Source organism: Crotalus tigris, unplaced genomic scaffold (genome assembly GCF_016545835.1).
Source record: "Crotalus tigris isolate CLP2741 ecotype Arizona unplaced genomic scaffold, ASM1654583v1 scf7180000019423.1032690, whole genome shotgun sequence".
Taxonomy (NCBI): Eukaryota; Metazoa; Chordata; class Lepidosauria; order Squamata; family Viperidae; genus Crotalus; species Crotalus tigris.
Window position 1 is genome coordinate 791,657 of NW_024097532.1, and position 15,016 is coordinate 806,672.

The 15,016-nt window shown below is 37.2% G+C and overlaps 1 protein-coding gene across 2 annotated transcripts in view; it reads left to right on the forward strand.

Moving 5' to 3' along the window:
• Positions 1–15,016, forward strand: part of CDC73 (cell division cycle 73) — a 108,063-nt gene that overhangs the window by 84,580 nt on the left and 8,467 nt on the right. For both annotated transcript variants that reach the window (XM_039362322.1, XM_039362323.1), the window contains 4 exons: positions 63–120; positions 6,115–6,150; positions 6,336–6,423; positions 14,833–14,994. In XM_039362322.1, coding sequence (XP_039218256.1) covers positions 63–120; positions 6,115–6,150; positions 6,336–6,423; positions 14,833–14,994 — 344 coding nt within the window. The remainder of the gene's footprint in view (positions 1–62; positions 121–6,114; positions 6,151–6,335; positions 6,424–14,832; positions 14,995–15,016) is intronic.

The window sequence follows — 15,016 nt, forward strand, 5'->3', positions numbered from 1 at the left end:
TAATATTGTGCTCTTGTCAAGTAACTTGTTAATGTATATGTGTCTCTTCTCTTTCTATACAGGAAGGAGCTTCAGCACGAAAGACTCAGACCCCAGCAGTGCAACCTGTGGCAAGGCCAGGTAAAAGCAGTAGATTTATATATATATATATATATATATATATATATATATATATATATATATATATATTCAATAATGATGGTGAAAATGCGACTCCCGGGCATAATTATAAATGGAATGAATAAAGCGCGTTCACCAGGAGAGTTTAAAGTTAAAATACTTTAATTAAAGTATTTTACTATATTAAAAGGTTGCCAAGCTTTCGTTGGGAAAACTCCCCAACATCTTCAGGGCTGAGAGACCGTTTCTAACAAGGTGGTTCAAACGGGTTCCATAGACGTCTGCGCTTGGTTCCTAGACTGTGCCAGTATTCCCTTCTGAACAGCTGATAGGTGGGAGGGGGAATCGGAGTAAAGATTTCTTCTGTCGTTCTCTCGAGCACTTGTGTTCACATCTCCGTCGATCTCAGGGGGTATTGTTAGAGCTATGTTCCGCCCTCTCTCGGCAGCACTGGTTCTCGTTGCAGCGGGGGGATTTAGTTCGATGTCATTGTGTATCCTACCATGGAGGCGGGGCTTCATTGGCTGCAATTTAACATCTTTCCTCTGCTGTGTGTTCCCGTATTTATCTTCACTCGCATGTACAAGCATCAACTGAATGTGGTATTTTTCAATGTTTGAATCATCCTCCTCCATCATGGTGTCCTCCATGCTCATCTTCCCTCGTAGGTCAATATTCAAGTTAAATCCCCCCCATTTCTGTGAGCAAAAGTCTGTTGGTATTTGGGCAGATTCCCCGCTCATGTTACTTTCCCTTTTATCAAGCGAACGGGTCGTCATCACATGTTTTTTCTCCCCTCTCTGTATGGGATATTCACTTTTATTATTATTATGGGTAGTGCTAAATTTAGTGGTTCTATCCTCAAATTTCTTAAGCGCTCCAATGTCATTATTGTTGTTTTCTCCAATTAAAGGGGGTGTGGTTTCTCCTTGATGTTGTTGGGAGGTTTCTGGGTAGTCTATATCAGATTGTTTCTGGTAGGGAGGAGGTGTAGCTCCTGGTTTAGAATGTTGTGGATGTTGATTGTAAGGTTTGTGATATAAAGGATGATGGTTTGAGTTCCATTTTCGTAGCGCTTGTTGTGCTGGGTGCAAGTCAATGTGACGATTGATTGAGTTGTTATTCGAGAACCAGGCTTCTTTTAGCAGCCGACCTCCCTTCGTGGCATCACTGGCTACGATAAGGGTGTTATTGAAGTCAAACTGATGGCCTTGTTGTGCCATATGCATCCAAAGTTGTGAGTGTGGTTCGCCTCGTTTTATGGCCAGTTTGTGTTCGTGGAGGCGAGTTTTCAAGCGTTTGGCTGTTTCTCCCACATAGTTGCCTTCGCAGTTTTTGCAGTTGATCTTATAAACAATAGCAGATTTCTCCATGGTAGGTAGGGGGTCCTTTGGACGCATAATTTTTGATCGTAGGGTTTGGTTAGGTTTGTGAGCTACTTCTATACCATGGGGTGCTAGTAGTCTGGCTGTGGCCTCTGAGATGTTACTTATGTATGGGAGGGAGATGCATGTTTTTTGTAGGGGGGAATCCCTTCTTCGTTGGGTGGTCTGGTGCTGGAAAGTTGTACAATGTCGTTTGATAAATTTTAATGGATAACCGTTATATATGCATGTACGGAAGAGGTGTCTCCTCTCTTCTTTCTTATATTCATCCATGCTGCAGTGGGAGTCAATGCGTTTAAATAACGTTTTAATGCAGCTGATTTTATGTGAAACAGGATGATTACTCTGGTAATGGAGGATTCTATCCGTGTGGGTTGGTTTACGGAATACCTTCGTATGTAGGTATCCATCTGGTTGACGGTGGATGGAAACATCTAAGAAGGCAAGAGAATTGTGTCTTTCTTCCTCTACAGTAAACCTTATGTCAGAGTAGATGGAATTTAATATTCCCATAAATGTAGTTACATGTTGTCTTTTGACAATAGCAAATGTATCGTCCACGTATCGAACCCAAAATTTGGGTTGGTATAAAGTCATAGCCTTATGTTCAAGCTGTTGAAGGACTACCTCAGCTATAATACTGAGATGGGGGAGCCCATCGGGGTTCCTTTTATCTGTTCATAGATGATACCTTGGAATGTGAAATAAGTCTGGAGACATATTTCTATCAATTTCACGAGGTCTTCCGTCTGAAGGGAATCTTGGTGATGACTTTCATTCATAGATGTCAAACGTTCTTTCAGGACAGAGATGGCTAAGTCCTGGGGAATGGAGGTGAAGAGAGAGGTGACGTCGAACGACACCATCATCTCATCATCCTCCACCCTAAGGGTCTTAATTCTAGTTAAAAATTCTTCTGCAGATCTGACCATGGTGTTACTGCCATCTACGAGGTGGTTGATGCGGGCACTAAGCCATTTAGCTAGTCCTGAGATGGGGGTGCCCCTGAATGATATAATGGGGCGAAGGGGGGTACCTTCCTTGTGGATCTTTGGTAGACCGTAAAAACGGGCAAGGGCCGTGTCACAGGGACGTGTCCTCTTTAGGGTGTCATCTCCGATCTTCTTACAACGCTTAAAGTTGTCTAGCAGTTTGTTGATTTTATTTTTGAGCGTTATTGAGGGGTCTTTTTTAATTACTCTATAGGCCAACTTATCATTCAAGAGTTCAAGTGCTTTAGCTGTATACAGTGTTCTATCCATAATAACAGTCACCCTACCTTTGTCTGCAGGAAGTATGACAATAGTATCATCTCTTTTAAGTTGTGTAAGAGCTCCAGTTTCTTCTCTAGATAGGGTGTGATGGTACCTGTGGTTAGTAAGTAGCCCTGTGATCTGTTGTCTAATGGAATTTCTGGTGTCTTCATCTGTCCCCATATGATGCATAGCAGGCTCCAGTGCAGATACAAAATCTAAAGGGTAGGCATCCATAAGGTTATGATTAGTATCACATTGCAGTAGGGTGAGTTGCGGGTTAGTCAGAAGTTTGGAAGAGAGGTTACAAACCGCTCTATTGGTAAAATTACTATATTGGGACTTACGTATGGCATTCATCTTACGTTGGAGGTGTGCTGTTGTTTCTTGGTTCGTTTTTCTAGCTACCATTTGGATGTGATGACTCAGTGCTTGGAAGTGGTATTCTGATAAAGTCGAGTTACAATGTCTTTGAAGTTCAAGAGCCCATTTTTTTAAATTTTCTACACGTCTGTGCTGGTCGTTAATAAGGGCTTTAACCGTCTGGCGTTGAAACCGATGGAGGGCTTGTATGCATTCATTTGTATCAATAACAGGTTTCCTTCTTAACATCTTGGGTGGGAGGTCCTCTCGAGCGCAGGTGTGTAGGAACGCTATTCTGCGGTAAGCTGCTGAGATGCGTCTTGTCAATTTCTCCCATTTTCTGGCTGTGAGCAGTACTGCTCGATCATAAAATTCAATAATGATGGTGAAAATGCGACTCCCGGGCATAATTATAAATGGAATGAGTAAATAAATGCATACAAGCCCTCCATTGGTTTCAACGCCAGACGAATATAGTAATATAGTACTATTAATATAGTAAAATACTTTAATTAAAGTATTTTAACTTTAAACTCTCCTGGTGAACGCGCTTTATTCATTCCATATATATATATATATATATATATATATATATATATATATATATATATATATATATAGGTCTTTGGTTATTCGGGTTTTCTCCCACGTAAAATTGGAAGTGTCTTGCCGACGTTTCGACGAAGTCCCATTCGTCATCTTCAGGCTGGTGTCTTCAGCTTCGTGCTCCTCGAAGCACGAAGCTGAAGACACCAGCCTGAAGATGACAAATGGGACTTCGTCGAAACGTCGCCAAGACACTTCCAATTTTACGTGGGAGAAAACCCGAATAACCAAAGACCTACATACAAACACCCGCGAAAACCTCAGAAAACATATATGTGTGTGTGTGTGTGTGTTTTCTGAGATTTTCGCGGGTGTTTGTATGTAGGTCTTTGGTTATTCGGGTTTTCTCCCGCGTAAAATTGTAAGTGTTGAAACATCGCCAAGACACTTCCAATTTTACGTGGGAGAAAACCCGAATAACCAAAGACACACACACACACACACACACATACATATATATAATAGTATGAAGGATAAACTATTTTTTAAAAAACCAGTATATTGGAAATGCAAATCCATCTTCAAATTCATTCTGACTTGCTATGGAAACTATTGAAGCTTTAACTTTTAAATTATGATTTTTCCCCATAAAATTCAAATGAATACATCTACATTTCTGCTTATACATGTGCTAATATGATATAATAATTACAGAAATGTATGCATTCTGTAAATTTCAGGTACTTTGAATCACTTCTATGTACAGTAGTCTTTGGAAGATATGCAAAAATACTAGGGATCTCTACCATATCACATTATTGTTTGTTAATCTACAGTACCCAGGATCTTAAGAACTATGTTAACCTAGCAAGAAGTATGATGTGATCATATTCTGAAAAAAGCTGAGTCAACTTTTAGTACTGGACATATTTATATGATCCCACTGTATTTCATTTCTTGTGATGCTTTCAGAAGATAGTGCCTGATATATGTAATACATTATACTTTAATAATGAATATCGTATAAGTACTTCAAAGGCTGAATAATGACTATCTGGCCTCAGGTATATAGACACTTGAGGGGAATATGCCTTTAATTGATTATTAAAAAGTAATATGAAGGTTTAAAAAATGAAATAAAATAGAGTTCTGTATGAGTTGTATAATATCTTAATGGCACAGCGTCAATTAAAAAACAAAAAACAAAGCACTCTCTTCAGTTTTTATAAACAAAAGTACTTGCAGGATTTTTTTCCCCAAGTAATAAAGAAAAACTGGTTAAATAGCCATCACTAAAAAATATTTATGCATCCATTCTAAAATATTTATCTTGTGTTGCTAAACTTTCTTCTAAAACTGATTTCAGAATAGAATGCTAATGTAGTGATGTTGGGATTCTTCATTGATTTTGTTATCTTTGCAGTTGTGTGCCAGTGTTTAAAAAGGTCATACTGCCTGTCATACTTATCTCACCAGGGCTGTTGAGAATAAGAATGTGCTTGGAACTGACAAGCAACAGTATGAAAAGAACTAGCAAGAGCTGAAATACATCTGGATAATTTCTGGATATCTGCCACACATGAGGCTACACTGCCAGATGCGATTTCACACATATTAATTGAAAGCTCTGTATAGGCTTCATCAGTACAAAAGCAAGCCCATATCAAGATTGACCTTCCATAATGCAGGATATAAAGAAATAAAGTACCAGAAAACACCTGGCACTTTCTCTCAGTGTTTCTCTAGAAAAAAAAAGCTTACAATGAATTACATCATTAAGTGAATCTGGCTTGCCCCATTGACTTTGCTTGGTCAGAAGCGAGCTAGAAAGGTCACAGATGGTGATCAAATGACATCAGGATGCTGGAACAATAGTAAATACATGCCCATTGTCAACGACCTGAATTTTGACCACATGATTGTGTCATAAATGTCATAAGTGCAAGTACCGGCCACAAGTTACTTTTTTTCGGTGCCATTGTATTTTCGAGTGGTTGCTAAATGAATGATTATAAGTTAAGGACTACCTGTACTGTTCTTATAGCTCTGAAACCCCATCTTAAGATATCTTTTATTACATTAATCCACTGTTAATAATTTTAGCCAAATGATATGCAAGAATCAAAACTGATAGTTGATTAGGATATTCTTACATACTTATATCAGCAAAAAAATTTTTAAGGGTGATTGCTAACTTTTCAGGTGATTTAGTTAATCCAACAGTACAATATTGTTGTTATTATTGTTAATAATATGTTATTTACATGCAAATCTTCCACACTGAAACCTGAAACCTAAAACTCCTTTTTATCTTTGAAATATTAAAAACTGGAATTATATGCCTTGATAATGCAGAGAGAATTAACAAATAGATTTTAGGGAAATTTCATTAATTCCATTGTGATTCAAAACTTAAAACAGCTATTCTGTGCTTTTTTTCCCTATAGTTTCTCAAGCAAGACCTCCTCCAAATCAAAAAAAAGGTGAGTGGTTTCCAAATTTACAGCTGTTTTTATCTTATCAAATTGACATCTTGTATTACGGATGTTGTCATAAATTTATTAATTAGCATTTTAGTATAATTGTTCAGCCAGAGCTTGAAAAGTTTATGATAATGATGAAAATTGCATTTTATTTGCTTTAAATATATATGTATGTCTTTCTATAGGATCTCGAACACCAATTATCATTATTCCAGCAGCTACCACTTCATTAATTACTATGCTTAATGCAAAAGACCTTCTGCAGGATCTCAAGTAAGTAACTAAAAGATTTACATGATAAAAATCTATTTTCAAGTATAAATGAAGCACACGGCAGCCTTGACTAGGATGGCCTTTGTATAGTTTTGGGTTATGCATCACTTGTGACATTCCTAGATTGGAGGCTTTGCTCATGGTCATTCATGCCCTTGTAATCTCCAGTTTAGATTCTTGCAATTTATTGTACACGGGGCCCCCTTAAGGACATTCAGAACCTTCTGCTGGTGTGGGCAGTTAATGGTGTCAGTTTTTCAGCATATGCATTACTACTGCACCATCAACTTCATTGTATGCTTCCAGTATGCTTCTGGTACAAATCAAGGTGCTGATAAAGGTTTACATGGTTTAGCACTTGGCTACTTACAGGACTGTCTCTCCTTGTTTTACCATCCCCTCCACTCTGGCAGGAGGGGCGTTTTCTGGGTACCATCAGCTGGAACTTCAGCTGTTGAGGCCCTGCAGAGGACTTTTTCTGCCATGGTGTCCACTCTATAAAACATCATTCCATCTCAGATTAAGCCAGCCTCTATTCTGCTGGCCTTTTGCAAGGCCCTAGAAATATGATCCAAGAGTGTGATAGAATTCATTCTTTGACTTTCTTGATATTTATGAAGCTCAGTTGCTATGGGTTTTTTTCTCCCCAATTTTTATATTATCTGTTTTACTGTTTTTATTTTATTGTAAGCCACTGATGGTCACTCATGAGAGACATGTGGCCAAATCAATAAATAAATGCAAATGAAGTAGATGCTATTTTATAGCAACTGTTTTTATTGTATATGTGTATTTCAACAAAACAAACAAAGAAATGCACTCAAAATTGAACAAAAATAAGGATTTATTTTTGAAAACAAGTACTTATTTACCCTTTGTTCTTCAGGCTGTCCTCTTTTGGACATTCAGTTTACTTTGTTTCCTGGCTGCATAATGCTTTTCTATGTTTGGCAAATAATTCCCCATATTATTTATGGGAGCCATTAGATTTGAACTGATTTCTCCTTATTTTTCAAAGAACATGCTATGCATATTAATGCTATGCATTATTAATAAACCATGCAAGGCCAGCATTGAAGTAGTATATATGAGGGATGTTCGTGAGATTCTAAAAATTGAATATGTAGCACTCCAGCACTGAATATAGTCAGGTCTTCATTCTTCCCTGCTTTACCAGCATTATGTAAATGCTTTCTCCCTAAATCATCTCAGTGAGCTAGTGATAAATCCAACAACAAAACAAGTACTGCATATGTCCTGTGATGCACTATGATTTTCAGATCTAAATTATAGCTTGAAGTGTCAAAAAATTGTATTGGCTGACCTATAGAATATTGAAAGTAAAACTGAGGGAGACGTACAAGTTCACTTCCTTGAGTTTTGGAAGATAAGCAAGGTTAATTTAATGTTGACAGTGTGGTGTAACAGTCCATATTTATTGTTACAATGCCATTTTATAGATCAATCTCCCACACTGAATGCCAACACATTAATTAAAATAAAAAAATAAGACAACTACCGTATATGCCGGCGTATAAGGCGACTTCCGTGAGCGCTAAAATCGGCGCCAAAGACAGGGGTCGTCTTATACACCGAGTCGTCTTATATGCCGGAAATACTGGTAGTTTCCAGCATATAAGACGACGTTCTAGGAATGCAGCCCGGCGATAAAGATGGGGGTCGTCTTATACGCCGGGTCGCCTTATACACCGGCATATGCGGTATCCTCTTACCTTTTCAGTTGCAACAGTGACCGGTGACTTTGCCTGAATTGTAATGGCTTGAGGCTCTAATTAGTTGGTGAGGGGAAATTCTGACTTTGTAAAAACAGGAATTATAATCAAATTAAATAGTTACCTTCAATACAGAAGTATCCTGCATTAGTTATTCCTTATCTGTGCTTCAGGAATCATATATAATCAGAGAGGATAGTGAAAGTGTTCCCTGCTTCTCTTTCCCCCCAATTCACTCAAAATTTGAGATTGCTAATTTTTTCCAAGTTTGGGGCATTTCTCTGTCAATATTTCCAGATTTTTTAAACACATTCCTTAAATTTAATTTTAAGAGAAAAATAGATATACCCAAGCACCATTATTTATGTAATGATTCAAAAATAATGTAGTGTAGTGATCTGCATAAAATAAAAGGTAATAAAGTACTATCTGGTTTCATTTTATAAATACTATTTTCTGTATCACATCAATTTTTTTCTATTTGTGCTTTATTCTGTTTATGTAGATAAGCAGCAGAATTGTTGATTTATTGGGGGAAAAATCCTTTAAAACATTCTATCTGAAAATTGTAGGATACGAAAGTTCTAAGGGAAGCTTAAATATACTTTATAATATTTTTTTTTAATCTGGGTTTTTGGCTGATACCTTATAACAAATATAGGTTTGAATTTTGCTTGCAAGAGCGTATGGGACAGGGCAGAATGAATTGTTTGGGAAAAGCAGCAGTAGAAAAAGAGTTAAATACTCTCTATATATGTATGTATGTATGTATGTATGTATGTATGTCTTTGGTTGTTCGGGTTTTCTCCCGCATAAAATTGGAGGTGTCTTGGCGACATTTCGATGAAGTCCCATTCGTCATCTTCAGGCTGGTGTTTTCAGCTTTGTGCTTCGAGGATTGTAGATCCAGCATCACTTCCTAGTCTCTGTTGCTATTTTCCATTTCATTCCTATATGCATGTGTCTATTCTGTATATCTGCCAAAGAAGGATTAACGAAAGAAATTACAATTATTCATTAAAAGCATTAAATATTCGATTGGATAGTTGTCAGTTCTTCACAGTAGGGCACCAACAAGGAAATAAGAATTATAAAGACTTCTATCAGGGGTTTTTACTATCAGGACTAGGAATAAAGTATAGAATGTTAAAAATTGATAAAATTGTGAGTCCTCAATTATTAGTAAGCTGGGCTTTTTTAATTAGCTCCTATTCACCAATGAACTCCTTTCTTATCTCTTGTTTATGTTCAGTATTCCTTGTATTGCTTTTCCAGACTCATCAGCAATCTTTTACAAAGGTTTAAAAGAGCTTGTGAGCTGCTATTCCATATTTTTTTTAAAAAAAAAATCCTAGTACTATATAAATCTATTTTAGCTGATTCATAAACTTTATTAGAAACACTGAGAATTTTGAGTATACTATCAAATTTTCTTGAGGTGTATGCTTCCTGAGGCCTTATACATGCACACAAATAACATGTTCTCTGTTAGGGTTAAATTTTTGTTACAGGTTAAAACATACTAAAATGTGATCAAAAAGAATGCAAAGTAGTGTCATTCATCAAATGAAATCATATTTCTGCAATCAGTTATTTAAAAAAAATTGCTTACCATGTCTGCCCAAACTACATGCAGTTAAGAAGGAAACTGGTGCTATCTTTTAAGGAGAAATTAATGGGTTTTGTGGAGCAGTTAGTTATGATTAACTTGATATAAATATTGAAAAGACATGTATATACACATAGCTTTTAGTATATTGAAAGCTTAATTATCTCCATGTATCTCCATACGCCTTTGGTATCTTGTCTAAAAAGAAATTATTATAGTTAATCACAGCACAAATGTTACAGTATCCATTTCCTGTCTGTGCTTAAAAAAAAACAAAAGTGGATTAAAGTTTTTCTTCAAGTCTTAAATCCCTTCCAAAACATATCTTCCCTCCTTTCCATTGTAAGCATTCCTTGTGGAATTCCAATATTATTGTTGAATAGCATTAGCTACCCTTAACTATGAATAGTCCTTGATTTACAACCACAGTTGGTGCCAGAATTTCCATTGCTAAGCAGGAACATTGGCAAGTGTGTTGCACCCAATTTTATGACCTTTTTGCCATGGTTGATAAGTGAATCTACAGTCAAATCTGTCTTTCCCCATGAACTTTGCTTGTTGGAAGCTGGTAGAGCATATGACCTTGGGATGTTGCAACCATCATTAGTACAATACCTTGTTAAGCATCCAAATTTTGATCACATGACCATGGGGATGCCGCAATGGTTATAAGTGCGAAGACTGGTCATAAGTCACTTTTTTTCAGTGCTATTGTCACTTTGGTTACTAGACGAATAGTTGTAAGTCGAGGACTATCTGTATCCAGCTTCTCACTATAAAGTTGAATTAGAAATGAATGGCTTTCTCTTTACGAGGGTTTGCCAACTTCTCTGATTCTCACACTGCAAAATCATAGCAAAAGTTTGAAATAGTCTCTTGGAGCAAATGTTAATAAAGTGCAAGAGATTGGAGGATATGAGAAAAGCTAGTAATATTATTTTACTGAATTATATGTTTAGCTATATAAATTTGCTAATAAAATAAAGCAAATTCCTAATTTTATAGGTAGGCGCACCTTGCAGTTATGCATAGTTTTAGGATATAAACTTGAATTCAAATCATTGTTTAAAAGCTAATTATGGTTAATCTAGCAATAGGCATAGGCATTAATAGGCATTAATTATTGTAAAGATAAAATTTGAGAAATTTTACATGGGAAATAGAGAAATGTGTAAAATTGTAACAGGTTACTTGTTCTTTGACATTCCCTTTCGGAATACATTCACATTTGGTTGTTTTATTTTATGATTTTAACTGATCTTCATAATCATTTATGTTACATACTCAGCAAACAACCAGAAATAGAAGAGATAGAGTGGATTGGTGACAAAAATATTCACAACTTTTTTCAGTATAAATAAATTACAAAAACAAAATTAATAAAATATGAAACCACTTGCTGAACTCTCAGTTGCTATCTCTCCATTATTTGCACACAGAAGAATTTCAGTTGTATTGCCAAGGAAGTACTAAGATATCTTGAAGATGATTAGGAAAAAAGGAAGTCTTAAGAACAGATGAGAGGTTCCTTCTCATATGATGGCATGTTTGCTCCCTAAATATAAATATATACTAAAATGATCTTTTAGCATTTTAGGGTTTTTTTCCCCCTATTTCAGTAGTATGATTTCATTAGCTTTATACCAGTCTATTAAAATCTATTTCCTTGAACCATAATATTTCAATTGATACATTTTATTTATTTCATGTTGAAAAGGCTTGGCAGTGTAGAGTATGTGATTTTCTTATTTTAGCTTTATATTTGTTTAGAAAATTTACCAGACTAGTGCTAATGGGTTAACTTTAGCATTAGCACAAACATTAGCCTATACTGATAAATTTGATTTCTTCAGTTAAACTGATAGAAATTAATAGTTACGACAATGGATCTTGCTTATTCCAACATCAAGAAGGAATAGTATTCCAACAACATTTTCAAAGTTATCCCTCGCCCTCATCGGAGCTCCTCTGACCATCTCTCAGTGCTGCTTATTCCAGCACATAAACCTTTATTAGTCAGAGTGAAACCTACAGTAAAGCAGGTGAGGGTTTGGACAGAAGGAGCGATAGAAGCATTACAAGACTACTTTGAGTGCACAGATTGGGGCATGTTTAAGGAAGCAGCTACTGATAACTAACATACAAACGTTGAGGAGTATGCCACCACTGTGTCCTAAAAAGATTGTTGTGAGGGCAAATGAAAAACCGTGGCTGACTTATGAGGTCCGCAAGATGCTGAAAGTACGGAATGTGGTTTTCAAATCTGGTGACATGCTGACACTTAGAACAGCCAGAGCAAATCTGAAAAGTGCCATAAAAGGTACAAAGCAAACCCATTGCCAGAGAATTCAGAACTTTTTTCAGGACCCAACAAACCAGGCGAATGTGGCAAGGGATCCAGGTCATCATGGATTATAAGGTGGCTCCATCGAGATGCAAGGACATCACAGACTTCCTAAACAAGCTGAATACTTTTTTGGTAGATTTGAGGCATCAAATAGCACTCCTGCTAGGAAAGCTGTGCCCCATCCTGATGAGCAAGTGCTAAGCTTTGATGTCACCTCTATCCGGAAAACACTGCAGAAAGTTAAGATTCGGAAAGCAGCAGGCCCAGATAACATCCCTGGATGTGTCCTCAGAGAATGCGCAGAGGAGCTGGCTTGTATTCTCACAGATATTTTCAACGTCTCATTGCAGCAGGCAGTGGCCCCATCGTGTTTTAAGATGGCCATCATCTTGCCAGTGCCAAAAAAGTCCACAATTACAGGCCTCAATGATTACCTTCCGATTGCACTGACATCCACCATCATGAAATGCTTTGAGAAGCTGATAAAGAACATTATTGTATCTAGCCTCCCGCCAGCATTTGACCCGCTTCAGTTTGCCTACCTACCAAATTGCTCTACGGAAGATGCTATTTATTCTGTTCTCCATCTGAGGTTGAAGCACTTAGAGGAAAGAAATACATGTGTTTGTTGTTTGTCGACTTCAGTTCAGTGTTGAACACAATCATTCCCCAGCATCTAGTAAACAAACTGGCCTTTTAGGCTTAAACACTCCTCTGTGCAACTGGATTCTTGACTTTCTTACAAACAGGCCCCAATATGTGCAAGTTGGAACAAACACCTCTAATACCATTACCTTGAGCACAGGTTCTCCTCAGGGTTGTGTCTTAAGTCTGCTGCTGATCACCTTGTTGACCTATGACTGTTGTGCTAGGTTTGCCACTAACCATATTGTGAAGTTTGCAGATGATACAACAGTAGTGGGCCTTATTCAGGATGACAAGGTGGAAGCTTACCACAAGGAGGTTGAGGGGTTGATGAACTGGTGTAAGGAAAACAGCCTAGTTTTAAATACCAGAAAAACCAAAGAGATCATTGTTGATTTCAAAAAAGGCAGGCACAGCCACACTCCTCTGTGCATTAATGATTCACCTGTGGAGATGGTTACCAGCATCAAATTCCTGGGTGTGCAGCTAACAAATAGGCTGGTTTGGTCGCTCAACAATGAGAAACTGCATTTTCTGTATCGCATCTTCCTTCCCCTGTCCTGATCACTTTCTACAGGGGGACGATCAAGAGCATCCTGTCATACAGTATCACAGTCTGGTTTGGAAGCATCATTGCTTCAGACAGGAAGGCGGTGTAGAGAGTGGTGAGAATGGCCAAAAAGATCATTGGCAGTTCCCTCCCTCCCATCCAGGACATAGCACAGAAGCATTGCTTGAGCAAGGTCCGTAAGATTTTCTGAGACACTACACATTCTCTTCACGACCTGTTTTTTTGTTATCTTCTGGGAGGAGGCTTTGTGGTATCCGTAGCAGAATATCCAGATTCAGTCATAGTTTCATTCCATATAGTGTGAACTCTCAACTTCCTCCTTCCATTATATATTCAAGATGGACAGTATTTAATAATTATTTATTATGTATATGTAGGGGTGTGGGTCTATACATATGTTGTACATAGTATATTAGGTGTGTGTCACGTATGTGTTTCACTTTGTGAGCAGGCAACTAAATGTCATTTTTGATGTGTGCCGTTGTGCCCACATATCTATCTTATGTCAGTATTGATTGTTTCTAAGGAGAAGCTAATCTCAAAAGCAAACAAATGTAATAAATTTCATTATTTAATATAGTGTTTGTGTTTAATCATTAGCATTATTGTGTGTGTGTGTAAAGATTTGGCAGTAGGGTATTGTCTTTTTCATGATAGCACACATATAATTAATATTTATATTAATAATGATCTTAGTGGAATCATACTCTTTCAATTTCCATAATCCATATTCTTAGGTAAATAGGCCTGTGTCTTACTATAGTATTGATATTCTCCTCTAGTCTGAGTTTCCAACTTTAAACAAATTTCGTGAACAATTAAATGTTCACTTTGGAAAAGACAACCATAATTCAACCCATTAGCACTCTTCTGGCCACCGTGGATGATACTAAAGTTGAATGTTTTTAAATAAATGAATACTTATTCATTAGAAATTGATTTTTTTGGGAGACATTGAGCAGAATCTGCTGCTAAACTGAACCTTAACATTAGCAGCCTAAAACAGTGATTATTGCTGGACTGCCTCGCTTTTCTTTTCCTTAGTCTAACATTGTTTGCTTGTCAGAAGCTGGCTAGGAAGGTTGCAAATGGCCAGCACGTGATCTCGGGACCCTGAAACCATCATAAATACATACCCATTGCCAAGAGTCCCAATTATGATCGTGCGACCATGGAGATGCTGCAGTGGTTATAAGTGCGAGGATCAGCCGTAAGCTACTTTTTTGAACGAATGACCATATGTCGAAGACAACCTGTTTGGCTTCTTAATTGTTTATGCTTCGGGAGACTTAACAGATCTACTTGTAGATAATTGAAATAATGTTGCTTGATTTGTTCAACACTGATCAAGGGTTATTTTTTTTTAAATCAAACTCATTTTTTCTAATCCAGTACAATCCACCTTCCAAATTATTTCCACCAATAGGCTATCTGTTTTTACTTTGACTATATAAAGTCAGTACCAGTCTACAGTATTAATTCTTTCACCACCTCTGTTTTTAAGGTTTGTACCATCTGATGAAAAGAAAAAACAAGGCTGTCAGCGAGAGAATGAAACTTTAATACAAAGAAGGAAAGACCAAATGCAGCCTGGTGGAACTACAGTCAGTGTTACAGTGCCGTATCGTGTGGTTGATCAGCCTCTTAAACTCATGCCTCAAGATTGGTAAGAGAGAGCCTTTTGTTGC